At 39.8% G+C, this 27,950-nt stretch overlaps 1 protein-coding gene across 1 annotated transcript in view; it reads right to left on the bottom strand.

Annotated features, from left to right (window-relative positions):
* Positions 1-27,950, bottom strand: part of PEPD (peptidase D) — a 141,636-nt gene that overhangs the window by 15,682 nt on the left and 98,004 nt on the right. Inside the window, exons 12-13 of the mRNA XM_080365007.1 lie at positions 22,642-22,790; positions 4,594-4,778 (exon numbers count right to left, since the gene is read on the bottom strand). Coding sequence (XP_080221133.1) covers positions 4,594-4,778; positions 22,642-22,790 — 334 coding nt within the window. The remainder of the gene's footprint in view (positions 1-4,593; positions 4,779-22,641; positions 22,791-27,950) is intronic.

Raw genomic sequence — 27,950 nt, 5'->3', positions numbered from 1 at the left:
ATTCAAGGGGACCCCATGAGGCAGAAGGTCTTTTCTCCTCATCTTTTCTCAAGGTGTACAATCGCTTACAAGAACAAAACCTAGAGCTAAAACTGGCGAAAGGCCCTTTTACTCTTTGCTCATATAAGCACCTACCGTACAGGTTGTTTCATGTTTGCAGGCCCTGGGTACGCAAAGCTAGAGCAAGCTCTGCAAAGTATGACCATGTGAAGCAATTTGCATCACTGGGGCTCTACATAACAGCTTTAGGCTTCTTGGTAAATTCAACTCATCCTCTGCTTCTTAAAGGAAAAAACATTAATGCATCATTTGCAATGCTAACCACAAAAAAACGAAATCTTCTGCTTCAGCATAAAGTAGGATACATAAGGAAAATAATTTTTGCCAGAACAAGAAAGGGAACAAGATTATTCCTGTATTCTGTAGTAGGTTTGGTGACCTAAATCCCTAGACAGTCATCTGGGATCTGGGAGCAAGCTTTCTGTTAGAGCCAGATGCAGCCTGTACACCTCTCTGAGCAGCAGAGATGTTCCTCAAGCATGCACAGTAATGGAAGGACATGGATAACTCCAGGATCAGGATCAAAACAAACCTCTAACCTTAATTTGTTGATGCAGAAGAGCAATGAAAGGATCAGCTTTTCATGAGACTAGAGAATTGAATTAAAACTTTAAACTAAGGTAAATCTAGTAATTTTAAAAGACAAAACCAAATGAAACTCTTAATTCGTAAGATGTTAAAATCACAGTAGTTATTAACCTAACTTAAATTAACTGGCTTATTATTATAGAAAGTCATCAAATGTACTTAGCATTCTTTAGAGCCTTACAGTCAATTAACATAACATGAAATTGAATCAACTTAAGCATCTAGAGACACAGAACCTAGATTTAAATGAAAACTTCAGCTCCATCTACCTCAGGGTCTGAAAATTTGGGATCACCTACCACGTTTTCTCCACTGCAACAGGCACAAACCCTCATTTATATCCCATATCGAATTTACCCAGAAACGAATGAGAGAGTGTGGGAAAAACATCTCCATGATTAAATTTTACAGCTGAAGCTAAGCCCAGTGGAGTTTTCACCCTTTGAAGCTAGCTCTGTCTGACTAAGGGCCAGATTTTCTGAAGTGATTAGTACCACTGGGGCTGAATTTTCAGAACTGCTCAAGTTGTAGCTAGACCCTCAAAAGAAGCAGACACATTTTCAAAGAAGTGTTCGATGCTCGGTTTCCCCATGAGGAATACCATGGTACGCTGCTGGAGACCTGATTCCCGAAGGAGCTCTTGAGTGCTGAGTACGTCTGAAAATCAGGACATTTACTTATGTGCTTCACCGGAAAACACCGGTGGTTCCACTCTTTTAAACGTTGTCCTAAAATGAGGTTACTAAGATGCATTTATTGCTGGCCAAAGCTAATTATTCTTTATCACAGCAACAAGAGGAAGGAAAATGTTGTATTTTCTAATATCCCAGAGTATCCTTTGCAGAAAATCTGCAAGCTTTTTAACAGTGTTTGTCAAAGAGGAAGAAAGTGCTTGTTTAATGCTGCATGTGAAAGCAGCTTACTGGAAAAGATGAAAACTTATTATTGCCAATTTTGAAAAAAGAAATCTTTGGCTACCAATGAATAACTAATCTAAGCTAACAATGTCTGGAAATAGTTTTTTTGGAACATACAAAACTTTGTGACGGATAAAAATTAGGAAATTAAAGCTTATTGTATTATTCCAAATGTAACTGTTTACACTTGATGAAAAATAATGGAATAATATCCACTTGGAAAGTTTTTATTTTTAAAAAATCCTTTGTAATACTCCCAGAAATTCACTCAGCCAAAAGCAAATAAGTTGCTTCTTAACCAGCTAGAAAAAAGAGCATGATACTACAGGCATGGGCTCATGTACAATAATCATAAAAATGGCTTTATGAAATTCCTTGTGAAAATCTCACTAGCTGGTAAACATTTAAAACACACCAAAAATCACTCCACAGTGTACTAAATGTTTTCAAAATGCATTTTCTCACGGAACAATGAGGCATAGATAAAAAGCCTTCTCCCATTTAATACACAGTGTACCACACTCACAAGAGGTGCCCCATTGCTCACGTTTAGATTTACCCGGGGAAAACCACGTCCCCTGAAGCCTTCCACTGCCGCCCTGGCTCTGCAGCCCTGTGGCTCCCTCCTGCCGCGGGCAGGGACCGTGCCTCTCATTAGAGCTTCAAGCCCAGAGAAGCCTAATGAAGTTCACCCCACTGGCAGGCTTTGATGTGGGTTTTCCACCATCAGGTGCTCCGACACTCAGGTACCTCACCTTCGTCAAATGACCCATTAGAAAAAGCCTCATGCTTGGGTCAGAGAGAAGTGATGGGTCTAACAGAGGTGGAATTAATGCTGCAGAGAGAGTTTAAAGGGGCTGCTCTTCTGCAGAACCCCAAATTCATTATTTTTCAAACTAAGCAGATGCCACACATCCATTTATGTGCACATCTACATGCAAATAGAGAACTTCAGATATCTGTTTATGAGCTCACATACACGCTGCCCCCTATTCAGAAAAAAAATTATTTAGGATTGGATTTTGGAAGTAAATTAGCCATGCAAACTTTCTTAACGTAAGAATGCAGTTGCATGTCTACACAAATAATTTTAATATGCAGGTATAAAATCCTCTATTTGCATAGACCTCTGGTATTTTTACACACATGAAGTACGAAATAGAAGAACCTAACTCATTTGACAACATAGTCCCTGTATATCCATTTTTATCTATTAGTAGGTTGCTCTTTCAAAATTGCGGACACGTTGGTCTGCTTTCAGGAAAATGATCCCTAAATTATATAATATAGCAGATAATTAACAGTTATAAACGTGGTCCTCTGTACATACAAATTAATTTAAAAACCTGCTTCTGTAGCTCATATGCCACACTACTGAAACCTGTGGAGAAGACAGAAGATACATAGGGTCCATTGCTCTATACTCCCCCCAAACCAGGTGTAGAAATCTCCCTTAAAATTAAGGCACTTGCTCTAATCTTCAAAGCAGACAGTTTCTAAGTAAAAACCAAGCACAGTACTTTTCACTCCCACAGTTCTCACTTGTTCCTAAAATTTAGTTCTCTCTTTACCCTACCAGGTCTTAAACATGTGCTCCAGTTTACTTAAATCCACAAAATTCAGAAAGGTTGCTTCACAACACAAGTGAAAACAATCTAAGCAAAGGCATGCAATATCAGGGTCCTGGATTGTTAAATCCATGAACTCTCCAAGTAATCACATCCCTTGTACGTTGCTGAATGCCTCTATTTGTACACAGACATAATGCACTTGGGGGAGAGAGAGGGGCAAACATCCATCCCTTCTGTATTAGCTAGTGAAGAAACCTTAAAATCAGAATAGGGGTGCTTTTGATTTTTGTTTTATTTTTATTACATGTAAGTTTATTAGCTGATGCTAATACATAGCCATCACAGTACTGTGTCTCAGCAATAACTATATGGCGAACATGACAGCCCTCAAACATTACATGCTGTTTCTTCCCTGCCTGCAAAAGTAAACCCAGCAACAGCAGCTGTTATGTAGCCTGTTCACCCAACATGAACAAGCTCCAAAATATGCTTAAACCTTACCTAAAAAGTTCTTAGCTTCTTTTTCAGGTTCTTGTAAAAGAACATCTTAAATAAGAGAGAAGACGTGATCCATTTTCATCATGTATTATTGAAAACCCTTACACAGTTAGCCTCAAATAACCAAAACATAACACACAGAAAATCCTTCTGAAGCTGCTGTAATGTTCTTTTTTTATTCAAACCTTAAGTTCAATTCCCCTTAGAGAATTTTTAGTATCATTGCAAACATCTTACCATTCATTGGTTACTGAATTTTACCCATTCTCTTTTCAGACCACAGCCATGAACCATCATGTTAATTCAAGGGAAAAGGTAAACCATTCTGTATTTTCTGCAGAACTCAATACAAGAGGTTACGCTTTCACATTTGCAAAGACCGGAAGACTTGATGGATTTTTTTTCTTTCCATTTTCATTCCCCAGACAGCACATCTACATCGGTGCCCGTGTTGACACTGGAGACTGAAGTTCAAGACAGGAATATGAGCCAGATTGTTTCCATATGACAGAACCAACGCGATTTACTAGCCCAGGTGCATCAGTGGGCTCCCACAGCTGTTTCACATCTGGAAGAGAGCAAGTGAGTCTTCCCACTACAGGTCTCAGGTAGACCGAGATGCTCTCTGCCACAGCACAGGGTATGCTTGAGTGATACATGTTACAGCAGTGACTCATGAAGAAACACCACAATGTATGTAGAAACTGAACAGATTAAGAAGGCCTGAAGGGTGCCATCAGCTGACTTCTCCCCATCAGCAATTTATGTTTTAATGAACTAATAGATTCCCTTAAAGTAAACTGCATAAAATATCACATTCAGAAAAAGATTCACTTAAACGCACATCTGTTCCACCTCTGAGAAGATGCAACCAGCTAATCATGAATAAACTAAGAGAAATGCTAATTGAATTGAGAGGGGTTAATCTGCAAGGCAATTGAGAATGGACTAACACTAACCTCTGGGTAGCCTCCAACGTCATGCACATCGATTCCAAGTAGATGTCCAAGTCCGTGTGGCATAAATATTGCACCCAGATGAACCTTCACCATGTCATCGACATTGCCTTTCAGAATGCCAATTTTAGTCAACTCCTCCAGATGGACTCTGTCAGCCAGACGGTGCATATCAGGCCAGGCGACCCCTTAGAGAGCAGAAACAAGCAGCTGAGTTAACTATTGCTAAAAGTTTTTAAAGATGACTTTCAAAAAGCAGATGTAACACATATGCCCTTTGTTTATATAAAAAACAAAGGTGGAAAGAGCAACCACATTAGCCCAAAAATACTTTAAACAAGAGAAAATTATCTTAACATGCATGTGAAGCACAGAAATCTACAAACAGCACCTTATAATCCAGATCCACATGAAAAAATGTTAAGACACTGTATCTAAGCATGTCAACGCAGATCCAAATGTTATCAGTGAGTTTTCTAAAGGAATGTCAACTGTAAAATGCAGTTATTTAAAATGCAGAGTACGAAATATTATTATCCTATCATTTTCAGTAATGATCATACCCATTTAGAACATTTGAGATGAACAGTACTTTTCTACGTACGTGGATTTAAAGCCCACATCTTTCTGGCAAAGAGACTCTCCAGAAATTAATGACTCCCTTGTGTTAATGGGCTGTGTAAAACACAAGTCCTCTAACACACGTACTAAAACAGCATTACAAAATACTGTTGGTTGACTAGAGACAGTGCCAGGATACATTAGATTTCTATTATTTTGGTATAGGATACAATTTTTTTTTGACAAACTGCTGGGGGGAGGAGGGAGGAAGAAAGCAGCTCTTTTGTTAGTAACACAGTACTGTCTTAATTAGTTCACCATGGCTTTGAGTCATCATCAACAGAGCGGTTGCAGAGTCAAGACAACTAGGGCTAAGGTACAGTAGAAGAATATTTTCCTTGTTCAATTTTGGCATGATTAAACAAATAAAAAACGAGCAATTTTTAAGGCCAAAACCCCATTCGCTTTAATCCAGTTAAACACGCAGCTCTAGGGTCTTGTGAACATGAATGTCATATCACAATTACATTAGCACTTTTTGCTGAAAGTACTGAGGCTTCAAAGGCTGAAATAAAATCACCCTATAGGAGTACTTAAATAAAATTCAATTGTCTTATATGGCTCCAATATAAAGATTGGAACCAAACTGAAGAGCTGCTCTGTCTTGCACGTCGTCTGCACAGAAACCGATGCACCTTTAGGCTCCCGTTAACACTGGCTGGGAAACAGCTCAGCACGTACGTGCGTTTCCAGGCTGCCTCCTTTTCCCCATCAGATTACTCAGCGATCAAACTTCTTAGCCTGGTGCATGCATGCATGCAGCTGAAGAAGCACCTTCCTTGCCCAAGCAAGGGTGTGCAGCAGAATACGTTGGACACCCTCAGTTGCTGTTTCCTCACAAAAGCTAACAGTGCCCGAGTGAGTGACGTTCACCCACAAAACGTGCTGTCTTACTGTTAACGTGCTGTCTTAGTGGTTTCCCTGCTTTAAAAAGGAATTTAGATTTTTCCTTCAGTAAGAATACAACTATAACCAGTTGTTCTTTTGACAACTGTGTTCAACGTAATTATATTTTACAAGAATTTTTCTTTTTGAACATTGATTGTATTGCAATTTTCACTTCTCTAGATTCATCTATGTTTCACAGCTATCTCACAACAGGCTCCAGTCTGTTGCATGATATATTGAAACCATTACAATCTATCACGTTGACATTATGGATATCAAACTGGAAGTACTCCTGAATCACAGTTGCTTTCCTGTTTATTTTGTCATTGTGGGAATCCAGAATTTCTGCGTGTAACTCCCAGTTCAGCTTCTGCACTTTGCAGTCAGCTCTAACTGCTCTAAAAGCCTACTCTTTCTGGGGACACTAGATGTTCTCTGCAGATCTCTCCCATGATTTCTTAGCTAAGCATTCCTGCTATTTTCTTCCCTATGACTGCAAAGCCACACGTAACATCGAACCCTCGTCAACGATTTGAAGTCTCATCCCCTCTTGATATAAACGAAGGCCAGAACTCTGTTGCTGTAACACACAACACAAGCATCCCAGATGCTCTGAATCAGCTTAAGACGAGGTGCCTGAGAGAAGTGAAGATGAGTTGCCTGCTGTTTGCAGTCCAGCTTCCCCCTACAGCTGTGCTGGTACCATTCCTCTCCATCCAAACCCACAGGCTCCACTTAAAGAGACAGAGTGACCTTTATCAAACTGAGGAAGACATACAAAGATTAAACAGATCAGAAATAAAAAACACCAAAACCACATATCCATTTGTCAGCAGAAGTTTAACAAAGCAAATGAATGACACCACTGCCCTAACTGAAAAGATTGCTGTGATTGTAAATCCTGAGTATTTCTGGGCACAGAGCAAATCCATTAGAGGCCCTTCTTCCCTTGCCTCTTACTTTTTCCTTTTTTTCCTCATTGAGAAAAAGCATGACTATTTCCCCTCTCCTCCTCCCGCCCAAAGATCTCTGTTTTCCATCTGTTTTGGTTTTTATTCATCTTATCTATTTCATTAGAGACTGAGGACAACAAAAAACTCCACTGTGAAATAAATAATGAGGCTGGATGAAAATCCGTAGCTTTGGGTTTTCTCTTGGAACAAGGGCAGCGCTTCGGACAGAGCCCAGCGAAACGGCTCTGGATCACATTCTTATCATCTAGCCAGTGCCACCAGTTTTGTTAGAGATGGGAAGTACTTCAGCTCCAGCTCTCTCATGCACACTTCAGAAGTTGCAGATAGCACTGGGACAGCTCTGGCTGGAGGGAAATGAAGCTATTGCTGGAGGCGCCCTACTAAATAGTACACATCTTGTTTTACAAGTAAATAGGTGTTCAAATAGTCTTAATTTTAAAAAAAGTGTTTATAGATAAGTTGCATTTTGTATTCTATTGTCTGGCTTCACGTTTTATTCTATTATGACTACAGTGTGGTGATAATTTGCACTATTAGGGCACTCCCCTCCAAACCACTTCAATGGCAAGCATTGTATAATATAGCCATACAAACACAGACTACTACTAGTGTGCTAAGACAAAATATGAGGATATATTTGAGCTGACTAGAGACAGTGAACTAAGTGGAGTGACCTTACTGGTCTTCACTAAAAAAAGATGATGATATCCTTGTTCAATATGAGCTGATTCCCATCATGCTAGGAATAAACTTTAATACTAAGGTACAAGCAGCTTTCCCCCTCTTTTTTTTAAAACAGGCAAGCTGATGAAGAAAGAGGGTCTAAACGCAAATCTTCAAACATTTCCTAGTACCCTTATAATCTTAAAAACATTAACTTTAGTAAGAGAAAGAAATACTTCACAATAATAAGGCAATTACTTGAAAGTACAGAACACAATCTACTGAAGAAAGGAAGCCATCATAATTCAAGAAAGATCTTAGTCCATTTTATATGTATATTCATACGTTGTACACATTTAATATATAGTAAACAGAAATATAGAACTCTTCAAATTTATTTTAAACCTAAAATTGTATTAGTTTTATCTGGCAATTGGAATATTTATAATACAATGGTCTGTGCAAACCCAGCTATCTCTGGCTGGCATGTCTGCACTCACTAGTTAACTTAAATGACAGCTAAGTATATCCAAAGATCAAAAGTCCTCAAATTCTGCATATAATTTTCATACATACAAACTGAACTTTCAATAATTGCAAAAAGCAGAGAAGGGGGGAAAAATTAAGTATCACAGCTAACTTGACTAACAGAGCCATGAACAGACTTTTTTGGTGCTCTCACACAATGGGCAATTCCACCATCTGGGCATGCCAGAAGGACTTGTAGTGAGGATATGTGAATCCCTGTGTTAAACCACAGAGAAATCTACATTCTGTTCAGATGCCTGTGCACACATCTACACGTAGATAGCTTTAACATGTTCAAACAAATAAAGCGATAATAAACAAGTATCTGTGCAGGCAGCCAGGGAACAATCTGCCCAACAGGACAGCAGTTGCAGATGTGAAGAAACAAAACACTAGACAATGCTGAATGAACAACATTTTGCAAAAAGAATCCTTAATTCATGGAGGTTACTTGATGTTCAGGCACTTTAGATTTTGGATTAATGGTGGTCTGGTGGAGAGCTCTGTCACTCGTTGCAAGCTGACGCAGCACAAGTCAAACACCATATTAGCATTCTTGTAGTGAGTTAAAAAGCAGTTAAAACACAACTAAAAACCACAACAAAAGAACTTCCACACAAGTGGCTCTAACATCAGTTATGTGAGTTACTGCAACGGCTGATGGTTTTGCAACACCAGCCTGCACTAACCTCCCACCACCACTCACCCACTAGGATGTTTTACTCGTATGTTATTCAGGACTACTATTTTTAAGCTTCGGTGAAGTTTATCATAGCTGCAGACATGCTTTTTGTGCAAAAAGGTTTATCATAGTTGCAGACATACTTTTTGTGTAAAAAAGTTAGTTCCGTTATTATCTTTAAGCCAATTTATAAACCAATTATAGTCCACTGACAGATGAGGTTTAGAAAGCTAGATTGGAGGGTCCTTGGACTTTGACAGCTTGTACCAAAAAGAGTCTGCACTCAGGAAAATCTGCTGATGATGTGTCTGCTCCATTCTTAATTCCCTGCCAAACGAGATACTAGGTAACACAGGTCACTGAACCAGTGACTGGCTCCCCAGGAAAGCTCAGTCACCAAGGCTCGTTAGGTTGCAATGTTACCTACCACGCAGCTTGTGCTTGGGCGAGAGGCCTGGACAAAAAGCACCTTTAACAGCAACCAGAGCATCTGAGATCCCTTGAGATACAGAGTGAATGAACTACGCAGGAACGACCAGACAGTGGATATGTCCGATAATGAAATGTGACAGTTCATGGATTAATTGAACAACGTATTGAATTGAACTACAGAGGTTATTAGCTTTCTGATAGCACGCAAACAGTATGGCAGAGGTTTGCAGATGTGTGAGGCACCGTATTTAAAAATAGCAAACTTAATGTATTAAGTTTATTAAAGGGTCTTTCTAAATTTATTCCCATCAACCTAAATGTTATCTGATATTCTTAGATACTACTTTGACAGAAAAAAAAAAAAGATAAAATGAGTATTGTTTTACTTCCTTGAAAATATTTCCTCTCTAATTATCTGTTTGCCAAACCCACCAAATTTCAGCTAAAATGAAATTTCTGAGTCCCATGTTTTAGGGACTCAGAAACATCATAAAAGATCCCTGCAATAATCTGTGACCTACTTGGTCACACCCCTGATAGGGAAGCTTTTGATTTCTTGTTTTACTAGAAACATTTCATTCTTTTCTTTTTTTTTTGGACAAAAATCTTCCCTATCTTTTAATGAACACACCATAACTTTTTAAACAGTACAATTACAAAGATGAGTTGTTCTAACACATCACACTATAAACTGTTCTTCAGTTGTTGTTAACTCACTGATACTCTCATTCCAGTAACTATTTGCTGATGTTTTATTAGAAGCTATTCGAGAACATAAAGTAGAAAAAGCATAAAAAAGCAATTCAGAATTACTGCGTGATATTTAGTCACTTTGGTCGGGAAGTGCTCTGAAAAGGCCTAACAGGATTTTTTTGGCTGCTACTTAGGGTACTTTGTGGTTGTAATGTGACAATGATTAAACCACAAATGATTTAGCAGGGGTTTTTTTGTTGTTGTAGGGTGGGGTTTTTTTGCCAGCACAGATGTCACAATCTTACTCAAAAAATGAGTATGGCAAGGTTGTAGTAACTTCTCCCCAAATTGTGCTAAGGTTAAGTTACATTTAATTTCTAGAGTGTCCACAGAGAAGGGCAAAAGGCCCAACGTCCCCTGGCAGTGCCACTGAAATGCAGACATAACACGCAATCCCTGCTGAGCCAGCACTGGAACAGATGACAATCTGCCAACACGCAGTGACCATATCAGACATAAAACAATAGGTCCTTAAAAATTCCAATCAAACCCAGTTTAAAAAACAAACCAAAACATCATATGAATACTAAAAACAATTATTTCTTTCCTTTTCACTTGGGTGCTAGAGAAGAATTTGTTGGATTCCTGATTATCATGCTTTCCTTTTGGCCCGCCAGGTGAAATACTGAGTAGTTACTCAGTTTTCGAGCTTGGTTTCTCACAGCACCAGGTAAGACAACTCTTCAGCGGGGTGAGGAATCAGAGTAAGAAACCAAAACGCTGTACTCGAACGCTGACAACGTCTGAGCAACAGTGGAGCTGTTCAAAGCTTTATATCCCGTGTAGATAACCACCTGTAAGCCTCACAGAGTCAGCGTTAGATGGCTATGTGGGTGTCTAATTCGGGGAGGCAATTTTAGGCTATTTTACAGCAGTGGCATGGCTGCAGCTGGCTGCCCTACGATAAGAGCCTGTTAACTCTCCCATCCTAAAAAGGTGATGGGAACTATACTGAATTTGCTGCTGTGTCACACCTGCAGGTACCTGCAGTACTGACTTGCAGGGATTACGAGACTTCAGCCTGCTCTGTGCCATGAGTCCCAGTGACACAACTCCCAGCCAGGACAGACTGCTCCAAAACCCAGCCCTCAGCACCTGCCTGACAGGTGTGGGAGTTACCCAAGGGAAAGAGATGACTCCCCGCCACCTCCAAAATTCAGACCTCTTCTCCAACAGGCTGAATAGCTTTGTGCTGTTTGGTTGAACCGATATAGTTCTTTTGTATCAGTACAATGGAAGTTTTAAAGGGTAAACTCATCCTCCCCATTATAAACATTATGATCTATAACACATCAGAGGCAACATCAAGATAACAGTGCTGAAACCTTAAGAAAAGCAGTTTGAATAGATGGAGCAAGAAAACCTTTTTTTTCCCTGTCTGGAAAAATGCAGCACACTGGGATTGAGCAGTGCTGACAGGCACTATGGATTTTACTGCGTGTTCCCCTCAAATAGGTGTACATTGAAAAGAGGAGGAATAAGACTGGGGGAAGGAGGGAAGTGCTTGGAGGGAGCGACTGTGGTGTGGAAACTTACAATCTTTGAAGCTTAGAAAAGACTCTGTTTAGATAAGATTCAGGGCAAACAGTATAATCTATGTCTAGCAAGTTTGCACTCTTGACAGCTACAGCTGATGCAGTGTCAAGATCAACGGACTCGCGAACTTTGTACTTCAATTCAAATTACAATGTATAACGAGTGCATTTCCTGAATACTCAACTGGAAGAAAAGCAGTGCACATCAGACAACGTAAAAGCAGCTGATTCCCCCCAGATTCACTGTTAAAATCAGAATTGTATGTTACAACCTGTTACAATTAGGATAAAAGGATTTTAAAAAAAAAAAATAGCCTTAAACCTAAACTCATTCACTAGAGAAAGGCTAAAAATCCTACAGCCAGTTTAGGCTCTAAGCCTGCAAAGATTTCTAAATGGATTTGCTTTGTACAGGCAGCATTGAAGAACCACTGAAAGTAGTGGAAAAATCCCTGTGTTCAGCTGAGCTGGAAAGCTGCGGGTTTGTCCCGGCACCATGGCGCTCCTGCAGACGCTGCCCCCAGAAGAGCTGCCCAGGGACCTCCACGCCAGAGGGACCTCAGGGCAGAAAGACCCAACTGTTTTAAAGTGCCTGGTGTTATACACTTGGAAATAACTCAGCGTTATTTTCGTCCTCCTAACGCCGCAGTGGTCACTGTATGCATGGGTCAGCTCCTGTGCGTTAGTCACAAGTGAGGAAGAGCAGCTCCCTGAAGGTTTGCAGTCAGACTCGCAGTCTGAAATCTTGCATTTCAACAGATTGCTGCTTGCACAGAGGGACTAGAGGATCTGCTGAATTCGACAGAAAATACTGCCTTTTTTTTTCACCTCATGCCATAGGTTACTGCTATTCTGGGCAAGATTAGGTTCCAAGTCCAACAATGAGAGCTCCAGTAATCAGTGACACCATTTTTATTTAATAATATCTTGCAAGAATCAAGGATTGCAACTTGTCAGTATTGTCTGTGCATCCTTCAGTTTCCTTCCTAAGTGGTGGCTGATGCTTTAACCATGTCTACTGACAAAACCAGAATTAACTTACCACAGAAAGCTATACTACCTTTTCTGGGTCAATCTCAGAGAGCTAGTATTCAAAGGGAGACTTATTTACGAACATTATAGCTAGGAAGAAAAATACAGCCAATTCCATTCAATTGAGATGAGAGAGAGCAGACTACAAATAGCTTTTTAAAACATATATTGACAAGATTTACTTTCCTATCTGTCTTTAACACAATAACACATTCTTAACTGCGGGGGGTGGTGGGGGTGGGGAAATCATATTGTAGTGTCATTCAGAAGGATTTGTTAATATCAAGTACTGGTTACAACATGCCCTGAAAGCATTTGTTCTTCAGAGGAATTGGTATAAGATCTTCAACTTCTGCCATTAATGTTTTATTTCTGAGAAAAATATTTTTGCTTCAGGTATTACAGCAGGTTAATAATGATCAGCAGCACTCTGCCTAAAATATGACAACCTGAATGGGAGTAATTCATATGGGCATTTTGAAATTATACAAACTGTAAAACAGATGGTGTTCCCTGTTGCACTGTTGTCAAAAGGTCTGGTTTACAGCCTGATTTCTTTCTAAAAATTCATCAAAATTAACTACTGTTTTTATACCGCACAACAGACAAGTGTGCCTATATGGTGTTCTACTAAGTACAACTCTGGACTACATAAAACTCAAATGACTTGCATGCAAAAAACACCCACTGCATGTGAACGAGAACCTTGTACTTAACTTGGAAGGAATAAATATTATGATTATTTTCTTGAGACATAATAAATTTTAATCCTAGTTGAATACAGGGACGATTACCCTCAAGCAGTACTCAAACTAGTAGCAAACAAAACCAAATCTGAATTCTGATGAATTTACAGAACTGTGATGGACAAAAAGAAGCAGTAATCTGTAAAGTTGCGAATTTTGAATTTGCATATGGTTCTAAGCACAACTTTGTTCAACTTCATAACAGAAACAACTGCCAAGAATATGATCTGTTATGTCAAATACCCTAGCTATTAGTTTCCAATTAAACAGTTAATTATTTGGGTTACTCTAATCCCTGGCCTTAGTACTATCCTACCCGAGCTAAATTCTCCACTATTCTGTTTTTGTTAGAGACATACAGAACAGGGAATCACCCTGCTACTTTGAATTCAAATCACAGCATTTTCTGTTATATAAAGTAGGTTATTTATGAAATATGTTCATAATATGAAACTTGTTCACTGAATCTAGCTCCTCCTGACAGTCTCACTGAAAGAACTGTGCCACAATATTTAGGCACAGTTTTCAGGAGTATGCACCATCCAAAGTTTACATTCTGCTGCACAAACCCACACCTGGTTCACCCTCTGAAGTCCCTGCACTTGTGTCTTCCTCCGTGAGCTTTACTACTCAAATCTTTCAGCAGCACGCAAACAGGGAGGAAGCAAACCACTGGAAAATAAAGCAGCTGCTTTGGTTTGTGATTCTAATAGACAACATTCCTTGGAAGGATGTACAAGGGGAAACTAGTTAGGGTGGACCCCTTCATTGCAAATGGTTAGGAAGCTACACCAATGAACAAAAATCGAAGATACCAGAAAGGCACAAAAAGTAAGCATAGGGTTTCACACAGCAGCTCAACACTTGTGCAGTTACAGCTGCCCAGAAGATAAAGATCAAGATCAGGTGGGATTAACTTTCTTTAGCATCCTGCACTTAGAAACACACGAGGCTTTCTTTGGTCCTCTGCCACCAAGGGGAAACCAGAAAGAAGAGTGGCCAATACTCAAACTCCAGGCACGACTGCAGCAGCAACCTAAATACTAATATGCTGACCTTGGCTTTAAGGTTGCGTATGGCAGGTGGCACACCATGGAGCGGTAATGTTTCACCCTAGTGAACTCCCAAGGACCTTTTCTCCTGATCTTTAAAGGAAGCCCTCAGACCTACAGAAGGGTGTAATGCCTTTCTCTGAATCATTCTGCATCTCACGGAGTTTGGCCCTAAATCTACTAAACACAAGAAAGAAATGTCAGAGTGGAAGGGTTACTGCTAACTTGGGAGAAACACCTTCAGACACCTACTCCCAGCTGCAAAATGCAAGACTCAACCTGGTGAGGCAGCTGAAGCTGGGCCAGAGGAGGGACCATCAGCTACAGAGAACTTTCTGTAGTCCAAGCCAGAAAGCTGCTGGCCTGCGCTCACCGGCTGTTTGGTCCAATCTTCCCCCCTCAGCCTCTTTACCTCAGAAGACCTTAGTCTTTCGGGAACTACTTACTGCTTTGCACCTACTGCAAAAGGGTACCCATTCCCGGTAGGCTCTAAAGATCAGCTCCTATCTACATAATTAATAAAAGGATGTTTTATTTGCTCGACACAAGGGTTTACTTCTTTGCCTGAAATGGTTTTGACTGTACTTGGTTTTGAGTGGTTTGAAGTGCACTGGATTGTACTTTCTTGCTCAAAGACTATATGACAATCCTGGCATCACTGAAATCTGCAACGGCTGATTTTTGATCCTGGAAGAAAGGATTTAAGAACTTAAAGACACCATGCCTTTAAGTGAAACCTGAGTTCTGGGAAAGCTATAAACAAACAAGGAATCTTCCAGCCCCAGTACGGAGAAACCTCCATCTTCCATTATCAGAGATGTCAGTCCTGAGACAGATTTCTTTCAAGATGTTCCTCAACAACATTTATCAGAAAAGCAAAGCCAGAGAGCCAGAGGCAAGACAATACTCACTCTCTTAGATAGTAAAATGCAGGTCTTGGGGATATGCATATACCTCTGAGCATGAGCTCCAACTTGAAAAAAACGCAGAGATAACAAATCCTACAGGGAGACTCTATAGTAATGTCAGCATCCTGAGGAGGAAAGCTTTCACACTGCACATAAACTGTCTTGATGAACAACAACTTCTGTGCATATTTGGAACTATTTTTTATTTTTCATTTTATTGAAACAAACAAACAAACATCAATCAGCAAATATTCCCAGCTGCGCAGCTGATGTCTGAATGCAATTTTGGTTCAATGGGGACTTTGGATATACAAGTTTTTAAATCATATAAATGTAGAGATAGGGAATTGAGTGGCTGCCAGCCTGGCCTTACTCAACTGCTCCTTGGGAGCATTTTGCTAGACAAAGATCTTTTTTTAAAACTGGAATTTAGGACAATAGACCTTACCGACTGAGGTGTTTTGATTCTCTCTCCCTCTCTCCCCAAATACTAACGTGTACAACTTAGACCGCAAAAAGTTTTTTCTGTTTGTTTTTTTAAATATACACAAGTTTTGCAGTAGTACCAGGAATGCTAAGTACAACAAGCTCCTTTCCTTCCCCTTCTCCTGTGACTTTCTGTTACTCTACAGAGAAGAAAGGGAGGAATGTGCAGAGGTCCCAGCGTGCAACTGCAAAGGGATGAAAAGAGAAAGTATGTGATTGCTCCAGTATTTAGCTCATTAATCTTAAAGACTCTGTTTATGATCTAGTGCTTTAATCCAAAAGTAGCTTTAATTGCAAAGCTTAAAGATAAGCATACTTCCTTTTTATATCCTCTCAACTCAGTGGCAGTTTTAATATATTCGAGAAACTTCGAAGTTTCTATAAATAGAAATTGTATATAGAAACTTTCTGTATGTAGAAACCATACTGTCCTTTTCAACATAGGGATTAAATTTATAGAATTCTAATTATTAATATTATCTAAACGCTTAAGATAATAATCCACATAATAAATAGCAGAAATCACTTCAAAGGTTGGGCATGGTATAAATACACAGTCACTTGCTACAGAATAAAAAAGAAACCACTTCACAGTGACTTCCCAATCGCTATTGGACTCGTATTATCACTAACAGTAAAGCATCCATATGAGAACAAAGTGATACTCAAAGCTGGGTTAAGTATGAATGTGGTTCATACACAGAAACTGAAGCACATCACTATCTGCTGGCTTGGGAAGTACTACCTCCGCTGCTAAGAGCCAGTTGAGCACAACTGACTGTTGTCAACATCTCTTTTTCTTACATCACTGACATTTTCATTTGCATGTTTCAGAAGAGTCATGGAGTGATTTAGGTTAGGAGGGACACCAGGAGGGTATTTGGTCCTAACTATGGCTCAGAGTAGGGCTAACTTCAAAGCTAGCTCATGTTTTCTCAACAGGTTGCTTTCTACAAGTTTTGTAGAAGGACTTCCAGCAAACCCAATTATTTTACATATTTCTTCGAACTGACTTATATTAACGACAAAGAGCAAACAATCCTGGTCCCCCAGGTGTGACTTACGACAACTGACGGTTAATAAAGCTATTACATTGACACTGGATCTAACTTATGCCACTGGGATAAAGAACAGGATTTGGGAACAATGCACGTGTGCCCTTTCAAGTTCTTTAGATCCTTTCACTATCAACAGACATGTCAAACTTGCTCAGAAAAAGGTCTAATCTAGCCCTGCAGTTCAGGCTTTCAACCCTCACCACGACAGCTGTCCGCTGGAGGTACTGCAGACATTAGAGTCGAGACCTCAATCTCTGCCATTAACCATTACACTATATAGCCTCATACCTACTGACGTTGTGCTACACAATACTTTTTTTTCCACCACAGTTTGCTTTTTTAAGCCTGGGCAATTACAGGGGTGGGGGAGAGCTACACTAAAAGCAGTATTTTTATGGTTACAGCATCGAGGACTCCAGAGTTAGGCAATATCAACTGATGCTGTCTGTGCGAGCTTTGCTTGGACCCTTGGTGCTGACGTGTTACAGTCCAGCCCTTCGGTTCTGTGACCATCTACTCCTTTAGGTGGGATTTCAATAGTAGCAAGGCCTTTTTGATGCTGCTGCCTTTTTTTCAGTCCTGCAATAACACTTTTAAAACCGTATGGAGATTCTCAGTGACACCAGAGGAATAGACCCCATGGCTACATTTTATAATGTAGGCAACTGACTAAAAGACAGAAGACCTTATGCAAGCAGATCTGCCACATCCATTCAGGTGTTACTACAGAATTCACATGGAGGAAAGCCTCAGAAGTACCTCAGCCCAGTGGAAAAGCTTCAATCAGACCAAACAAAGCTTCCTACCAACCACAAGATGCAAGTCCACAGGAAGCCCCAAGTCCATTTAGTTTTAGGGCTACCTTATTTCCCGAAGACTCTAACTCCAAGACAAGTACAGCTCCTGCTAAACCACTGAAGATACCTGCTTCTCTTCCATCTCTTGGCAAAAGCTGAAAGTGTCCAGGAAAAGAAACAAGAGGCTTAACAAAAAAGCAAGCATGGCAAACGCACCTGAATGCTGCCACCGGGAATTAGCAACCGTTCTTCCCTCAGACTCAGACTCCCAGAAGGATGCTAGGCAACTTGCTTCAAACACTATTTTTTATTTTTATTTATGTTACATTTGCTCATTAATAATTTTCTTTCATTTTATCAGTGTCTGGTTTGACAATCTGGAGTCTGATTTGCAGAAAGGCTGAGCACTCACAGCTGTTAACAGAGGTCAAAACAACTGGGGTTTGAGCAAAAGCAATGTTCAACTCCCTTAAAAAAAATATGTAATTTTGAGTTTGATGAATTTCAATCTTGGAATTCCAAATGAGTCGACAGCTTGTACACTAGCTTTTCCAGCCTGTCTGCCACTGCCTGCAGAAGAGGAACTGCTGCACACTTCCACATCAATAAGATGTGAAAGTGACCCTGCTGCCTGCCAAGCACCTGCATACTGTTATGATGAGCACTGAGGAAAACTGGTGAGGACATTAATAATTCTGGATTCAGAGCAGGTTTTGAACAGTAGGCAATAAACAGCTCTGGGCCATATATGGAACAAAAGGTTAAAACAAATTACTGAATAGCTGCTCATTAGCTCAGCTCTTCCTGTTACATGCACTGCATGAAGACAGAGGAGGGAGAAGCAATGGATGTATCTACAAGGAGATTTTAATTCCAATCATCCTTGGAGGTGAAATCTCTTGGTTGTCCCCACTTGCTGTGTTTTGGTTTACACAGTGGTGTTCTGGAGTGCATGAGCTGAATTCATTTCAGATGAAAGCAAACAGGGAGATGTGCTCCAGGAGTGCACCTAATGTGCCTCAACCAATCCAGTAAATATAATGAAATTAAAAAACAAAGCAGAAGTAAGACAACTTAGGACACTAACTTCTGGAATACTCTAAGTCTGGGATACTTGGCTTTACAATTTCACTCTTTTTTAGCAGTTCTTTGTATGTGCAATATCTATGTGAAGACAAATCGTTTCTCAAATCACTGTTCTGAGCAAGAAGTAGATGATGCCTCAGCCACCAAAGTGAATGGAGGTGTCAATATCCTCCACATTCACCCTGTATTTTAGTTCCGTGGAAGAGTAAATTTAATGCAGATGGACTTGATGTATTAAGAATATCCCCTAAGCAGAAATGCAGCATTCCTCTCTGACATCTTGGATCATGAGCCTGACTTTGTAGGAAGGAGACAATTATCCCACTGCCACACAAGCACGCCTTTTTGACTCTTTCACTTCAGCAACACGCATCGCTGTCTTCATACAAGATCCATGTTCAGTAGTTTCCAAATAGCTGCTTATGCAAGACTGAACGTGTCTTTCTCCCTTTTTATTTTAAACAGATTTGGTTTGTGGCAGGAGTTGTGATGACTGCACTGCACTTGGGCTATGATCCCACAGAGAACATTTCTTAACTTTCAGAATATATTGTTTGGCTCACAGAAGGAATTCTGTTCTTTCAGTTGGAAGGTAGGGAGACCCAGACACGTGATTTGAGCTGTTTGCATGTTCGGACCAGGTACAGGATGCAGTCAGATGTATGCTGCTCTACAATAAAATGTTTTGAAGTATTTTTAAAATTATGACAACTGTATATAGAAGTATAAACAAAAAGTATTAGGAGGTCTATTATCTCTCAGAAAGTAACTTCACTCGAAAGGCAATCAGGCTCATATGAGAGCCAAATTAAAAGAAGAAATGCAAATCTCTGAACTACACACATCTACACAAAATGTCCAGGATTACTAGCAAATGTGTGTCCTTCCACAAACACAGTTATGTAACGCACTATTTGGTTAGTGACTCTCCCTAAAGCACTCGCTCCCTATCTTGCAATGAGAAAGACTCCAGGAATCATTAACCTTGTGAAGACAACAACTAGATGTCCCCTGCGACCCTTTGCCACAAGGTGTAATTAAGGCCCCAGTCCTGCAGCTGGAGAGCAATGCCATTTCCCACAGTTGCTGACTGGTGCATGGACTAACTCTGCACAGCCTGCCCTGCGAATGGTCACTGCCATGTCAGCCAAGTCACTTGACTGTCTTTGATCTTTGGAACCCTGGGAAACGAAGACAAACACAAATAACAGCAAAATGAACAAGGGCTCCATAATTCAGAAAATCTGATTAAACCATGATGGGGCTGGGTTTTACATTTAGTGCCTCTAAGCCCGCAAGCTTTTCTGCCTCCTTTTTCAGAGACCTACAGCATTAACTTTCCATCCGATATGGGGAAGAGACACTTGAGAGCTGAATTCACATCATCCCTTCTTGCTCCCCTCTGTGACAGTACCCGGCTCCCCCAGGAGCAGATCCGGGTGCTTTAGTCAATAAGCTAACAAATTAGATTTGTTCAATGAGACGAAGGATGCTGCAGCCTCTCCCACAGAAGCGGCTTTCTCTGGGCAGCAGTAACAATACATTCATTTTGCACCCACCCCTTTGAGGGGCTCTGGGGTTTCTCAGCAGTCTGAGAAGTATGTGACACTAACCATGCTATAAAGGTCAGTGTTTCTATTTCTTTTTCTACAGCGGAGTACTAGCCTTCCAGGAGATCCAATGCCACTTTCAACTAGCAGTCCAACAATGCATGACACTGCAGTTTTTCTGTCTGTCTCAGTGTTCAATTAAAACAGCTTGCCAAAACATTTTAAAGGAATTTGGTGGAAGGCACAAAGCAGACACATTTCTTTAAAAGGATTTATGAAAGCCTTTTACAGAAACGTCTTATCTCCTACGTCCCTTTAGTAAGAAAAGGGGGATGACTGAAAACGAAGTAACTATTTGAATAATATCTGATTTTTTAAAATTACTTAAATTTGTATATAAAAGAGGATGTCTCTCTAATCCAACTCATTGTTTCAGTTTCGAATGTCTTTAGAACATTGTAAATTCACTTCAGACACAGGAAATACTTTTCTGCCAACTACCTGTTCTGAGTGTTTCCTACCAATTTCAGCACTGAAGAGTCTTTGGCCTTTGGTGTGTTTTTGAGAATTCAGAGGAAAATACAACAATGCTGTCAGACTTTTTGCATCAATGGACAAATGGGTTAAAAGCTGCAAAAGAACTAGGGTACAAGCCATATGGACCTGAAAAGCAGACTTTTCCAGATGGCGAAAATTTTTGCACGTTGCAGGATCTGACAGTATTAGAGATCTGTAATTCAACAGAGTGCAAAAGGTGCAGGTTGCACGTCACCACACAGAGGTACCAAATGAACCAAACCAATGAACCAGTCCACAGAACATGTGTTTAACCTGCTTTCTGTAGCAAAAAAAATCATGATTACTAGTCTCATACACTGTATAAACACATTTGCACTGTTCTTCTAAATAGGAAAGGCAACTAAAGCACGGGGAGAACAGAAATTTCAGTCCCATCTTCTGCCAGACATCAAGAATGATTTCTCTGTCTGTGAATCTCAAACTCCCCAAGCTACTCAAGGATCCTTGCAACTACTTTTCAGAAACACTTAACCTATGGCCTTATTTTCTGACCCTGTAAACAAAGCGTGAAGTAAACCGAGGAATTCTTTACACCATCTTGAGTAGAGCATCATTTTACCTCTCAAGTTCTGAAGATTGTTCACAACTTATTAGCATGAAATACTGCCAAAAATGTTACATGAAATTAAAGGCGGTACTGAAATGCAAAGCAAACTATGAAGAGCAACAGGAAGATTCTTCAGGGGAGAAACAGCAGATGATGGAGAACGCGCATTGTTATTAAAGTGGCAAAATATCTAGGCTCATTTTGCAGATAAGCTTCAAGTGTTACTGCTCCCTCCCAAGCTGCTCAAATGAACAGTGCCACTGCCAGCTTGTGTAACAGGAAAATTATGTATGTTCTGACTGGCAATCCAGAAAGCCCATGCACTGAAGGCCTGATGATTGAAAGCTAATACAGTAAATTTAAACAATAAGTGTGCTTTGTGCATTAAGTACATTTTTATCAAAGCTGTTCTATTAGTAATACTGAGAAATGCTCTAGTACCTTTGCCGGTGAAATACTCAAAATGACAGCAGCAGTTAGCTCTAAAAGCATTTATTTGCTGCCCTGAAAGCAGAATTGGTGAAAAATAAGATTTTCATCAATCCAGGCAGTTGTTTCAACTATGAGAATGCATACTTGATGAATTAGCTTGCCTGCAATTCAAAGGCATACAGTGAAGTACCCAATAGCCAGTGCTTTCTAAAGCTTTTTAAGGCTAATGGAGTATCCTTCCCAAAGAAACATACTCCATCCTCTTTTTCAACAGAAGATTTCTATTGAGCTTACAGGTAAAAATACAGAAAATGCTTGAAACAAAATGAAGCACGACAAACATGTTCAAACTCTGACTTCAGCCTTTGGCATAAGCTTCCTGAAAAGATGGCTGCCAGTGTAAACACACAGCAGAGTAACAACTGTCACCACTAGATTAAAGGAATTAAAAAAAAAAAGTGGAAGATTAAAACACCTTTTCAATCTCACTAATAATTGTTTATGGGTTATTTCTTTAAAAGTGTTCTATGGAAAATGTTGTGTGCCCTACCTTTATCCTCCACTAGGAGCTATTAAAGTATGGAAATTAGTTTTGTCATCTTGTTGCTTTTCAGTGCTTTCTAAAATCCAAACAACTGTCTTGACAGCCTGAATGCTGCCATCAACCTTGTCAATTCCTGCTGACATATACCTATCTTTTACCTGGTCTGACTGCTTTCATTACAGCCCGTGATGACTTCAGCACTGCCTCATAGATAGCCCTCTGGTCCGGAGTGAACTTTCCATTTGCCGGGAAGGTGCAAGTGATGTCAGAGCCGTAGCAGTAATACTCTCCTCCCATATCGAACAGGCTAAAAAGGAAACAGGGGGAAAGAAATGAAAATTTAATTCCAAAGAAATAGTCAACAGAAGACATTTATCTTGCTGTGCACTTAAAAGTCATCTGCATTTTGCTAGCTGGCCATATAATCACCACTTGAATGCTGCTCCTAAGTAAAATGTGACAACAGTCCATTGGAATCTCCTAGCAGAACAGTATATGCATTACATATGGCTTAAATGGACACCCTTACAGACTGTGCTGGTCCTGCTTGGAAACACTGAGAACACGCATGAAGGAAGATAAAAAGTACATAAGGAATCCACATCAAGATCTTCAGTTCCAGAAGAAAAAACATGTCCTTTTTTCCTTCCCGGGAAATGCTGCTACCACCACATGAAGAGTCTAACCTCAAAACTAAATAGAGAAATATTAATTAAATTATGGCCTTTTGTATCTAAGTGTCAAAACACATCTGACTGTTTAAATAAAATGTCCCCAATAAAGGTGGACTGCCACTGCTCCCAATATAACTCTCCTTTAAGACAAACTTGCTTTACAGGGATTAAAGAAACAGGGATTATGGGAAGATCCAACCAGAAAGGAACATTTAGAAGTTTTCTGCATCAGAGATAGAAGAAAAAAATAATTATGTGCTTTATTTTATGGGGACAAAACCCCCTTGTTTACCCCTTGAGAAGCATATTTATTCTATACATTAATCAATGATTCACCACTCATTGCTCAGTTGCTGGAAATCGATCTACAAGAACAGCAACTGGATCTCTACACCCTTGTGAGAACCAGGTTAGACATTTGCAGTGCAATGTTTCTTGAGCCTACCTGATAAGACACTGCACTAGTTTCAGCAGACTCAAAAATCAGCAAATAACAAAATAACCATTTGGACCAAACAATACTCGAGCAAATACCGCCCCCCCCCCCCAGTTCATCATCCATCCATTACAGGATGGCACATTTTACATGTAAGACTTTGGTCTTGACACAGTATTTGTGTGACCTCCTCATTTCTTAAGTAATGAATCAGAGCTGAAATCTGCTAATTTAAGTTTTCTTGCATCTACTTCAAACAACTATATGAGACTCTTGTCATCCTAAGAAATACAATTTTCCTTCATTTTGTCTGAAAACCTTGGAGTTTTCTTTCTCTTTTGTCTGCTTTGCAGCAGGGTCAGTCAGACAACAGAAGCAGGAGGACACTTCACTGGGGCACCCTCTCAGCCATCAAATCCCAATTACAGGAGTAATTAGGAAAACCATGCAGTGTAGCTCTGTCCCCAACCAGCATACATGACAAGGCAAAGGTAAGCACAAGCTACCACAAAAAGAGCTAGAGCACTCAGCTGTCAGTGTTCACCATTTCCAACATAACTGCCGCCGAAAGCAATGGACAGCAAGTAAACGAAGGCAATCATGATAGAGCTGAACAATATTTCAGCAGGCTTGGGACTATTCTTGCTGCACTGCATACACAAGACACATACTCATGAAGATTTACTCCAAGAAATTTTAAAATCCACCCTACAAATTCCCCTGTGAACAAATCTTTACAAGTGCAAGTCCTGCTGAAGTCATCACCAGGCTCCCCAAACTGGGCAAGGTTCACCTGCAGCGAGACTTGCAGGACTGGAACTTCAGGAACAAACCCAATGGTTTACAGATGTGGAACTGCACAAGGATTAAAGCTACAGAAGCAAACTCCTAAGGAGAGGAGAATGCTACAGAGACAACTACAAAGTTACGTACATACATGCAAAGCTAATACAAACACTACACGTATCTACTTAAATACGAAATATGGTATGTTAAAACAGAAAGTTGCTAATTGAAAAGACACACAATAGACAGCAAGTCTCAGACCCACAGGATATAAACCCCACAATTTGACACCAACATAGCAACTGTAAACCAGACTAGCCAAACATCAAAATCAGAAACCCCATCAACACTGCCTAAGTTTTGATTTTATGGTTAGACTCACTTCTAAAAATAACTAACGATACACACAGAAAATCTAAGGATACAGAAGACTAGTTGCAGCAACTAAGAATCATGTAAGAAGCTGTTATGTTCTCTAATGTGCCAACAAATCTTTCAACCTATCCCACACTGAATCCTTTCAAAATCACAAATCAAGTTTCATGGTGCTTTGTGGTATTTGCAGCAGTTTTGTGCCCTCTCTGTTGCATTTACAAGTTTAAATGCCTATTCAGCATGGTGACAGCTGTGACCAACAACTTGCAAACTCCTTGTCCACATCTACTAGAAGTTGCTATGTTTTCTATATTTTACGTGGAGAATAGTTATTCTGAAATTACCACAGGCAAAATTTTAGCTATGTCTTTAACCCTACAATTATCAGCATTTTCTCAAACCCATTCATCACTCTGTGGTTGTTAAATAGTTTTTGAGTTACTGGAGCACTGAGTAATGGAAAAAAAATATCACAAAACTGATGGTACACCAAAACAAGGCTCACAAGCTAGGAAGCACCATTTGTTCAGGTTTCTTGGCTTCCAGACAAGAGGAGACATGAGGGAAGATGATCTTTCAAATTCCACCTCAGAGCAGAACATACCATCCAGCTTGTATGCTTCAGTGAAAAAAGCATCCAAACCAAACTGTACGTTTGGGAATATTTTGGCTCTTATTGGGAATTCTCTTCCATTTAACTTCAGTTGGGAATATATCCATTAGTTAAAATGTTGCCCAAGACATGGAAATAGCCCAAATACTGTAGTTATCTTGAGGAAATAATGGGAGCCTGAGAAGATCCCAGTTTCACATCTTTGCTTGTCAGGCAAACTAAGTGGTGAAGCACATTTAAATTGAATAAAATGTATGTGAGCTACCATCTTCTTCTGTTAACTAACTGGAAAAAAGTTTCTAAAAGCAGGTTCCTTAGAAAAAATACATTTATTTTACCCTGAAATCAGATGGTAACAGCTAATAAACTCCTAGTAAGAGAGATATTATTAATGTATTTTATAACTTTCTCAATTGCATGTACAAAATTACCTGCCTGATAATACAGTCTTACAAGGGTCATGTATGGAAACAACTACTTAATGTTATTTGGACTGTTATCAAATGTAGCAGCAATCTAAACAAATTAAATGCACAAATGAAAATAGGCCTTACAGACATCTTGATCTATAGCTTACCTTTTAAAAACTGTTCAATGCAGAGTAACATATGCAATAATACAAAAAGTATCTCCGAACTCTATTATATTTCCCTTTCAGATAAATTAAGCACTACACATCTAGCAGACTGTGTAAGCTGTCTATTACAAAACTTAATTGTGAATGCAGTTTTCTTTTGAATGAAGAAAAATTTAATTCCAGAACAACCCTTTCCCCACTCCTTTTTCAGCAAGGACGCAATTGTTAATCGCTGATTTCAGTGAATGCAGAAATGATGTGCCTGAGGTTGTCATGTTTCCAAGATATCTTGAATGGGAAGGCAGATCGAGAAGGAGTGCTGCTGATCGGAGAGGTGCGTGGTAGTATGCCAAAGTTCTCTCTGATGTAGCTTGAAGCTGATGAAGCCTTTTATTGCCCAGCTCAATCTCTTTCAAAGCTTTCTGAGAGCGAAGCTAATCTGGGTTTACATCACTTTGTTTGGAGCAAAAGCAACAAAAATCTACCTGGCTTAATTTCAGAGTAAAAAGTACATGATGTGTAAAGCAGATTTAACAGTCAGAAGACCCGTGCACTCTCTGAAAATTCCATGTTACTGTTTCAATTTGTTTTCTAGATTGAGTAAGAAGCTATACTGCAAGACACATAGCAAAAATATTCCAAAGTCCTTCTTGGAAGCATGGGCATAGTTCTCCTAAGGGAGGCTTCAGTTCTGTGTATAGATATATATAAACTTTCCTCCCAAACACATTACAAAATACTGTGAACATTAATAACTAAAACTGAACAATGCAAAGTATGAGAAAAATCAGATAACCTGTCAGTTTCTCTACTGACATAATGACTTCCTTACATATAATTAATGTTAGCCAACAACATCAAAAAAAATAGTTGCCTTCTGCATCTTTTTAGAAGTCACCTTTCAAAAACGGCTAAGAGCATTTCATTCCTTTCAAAGTGAAAAGGTCTGACATCACAACTTAAAATCATTTTGCACATAAACTAGCATCAAGTTGAAAAGAAGCAGAAACATGTGTTGTGCCACAGCCTCGCAGAAAGGATTGGCTGGATGTGCCTCTCCTTACAGGAGCTTCTCAGACCTTCCCCAGCAGGTCCCCAGTGCCGCTGGCAGCCAGCCCTTCCATGTCCAACCAAACTGGGGTTCTGCTCCCTGTGCAGGAACCCAGGAGGGGAGTTTAGAGAAACTATTTCAAGTCCTGTTGATTTTGAAGTGAATTCAGGCTTCTAAGTCAGTACTGTAACTAGAATGCTACATGACATGATGTGCAAAAGCTCTTTCCCCTCCCATCCCTCTGAAATGGTATGGATGAGTAAGACGTGGCTGTGTTACTTTCACAGAATATTGGCACCACAAAATGCAAATTTATAGTTATGTTTTTGGCTTTCAAGCCCAGAAAAATAATAGGCATTTTGATACTGATTTTAGCTTTCTTAACCTCTGACTGTGAAGCATCACAAAACACTTTGCATAATATGTTAGATTTGAAAACTCTGGACTATAAACAGCCGTGGCTCTTTTCTTCATAAAGTCACTGTATACCATTTGTTTTAAAAATAAAGCATAATCTTCCTCTAAGCATGTGTTTTAGTTTTATAGGCTTGCTGACACTTTTATTGTCAAATAATTTGAAACTGCCAGGCAATGAAGCAAATTATGGCCAATATCACAATGGGAAGCAACACTTATCTGGGATATCTGAGCCATGTGTATGCATTGTTATGGTCCAACCACCAACCCAACCCAAAGACGAGGTCTCACAGGCATTTCTTGGGAAGCCTACAGCTACTCCTGCAAGCTAACACCTTAAAGCTGTCATCTTCTTGCTCTTCAGATCTGCTTCATCTGTACACTCAGAACTGGATCTCTTCATGGCCCTTAAAAAAACCAGTTATTCTTTTGCAGTCGTTAACACCGCAGAGTGATGGCTGCACTGAGACCCAAGTGGATCTCCTCCCGGTGCAACACACTCCGACATGGGGTTATGCTGAGTGTCACCTGCCTGCAA

The sequence above is a fragment of the Falco punctatus genome, assembly GCF_963210335.1.
Source record: "Falco punctatus genome assembly, chromosome: 14".
Taxonomy (NCBI): domain Eukaryota; kingdom Metazoa; phylum Chordata; class Aves; order Falconiformes; family Falconidae; genus Falco; species Falco punctatus.
The sequence above is the reverse complement of the archived record's forward strand: the minus strand, read 5'-3'. Positions and strand labels throughout refer to the sequence as shown.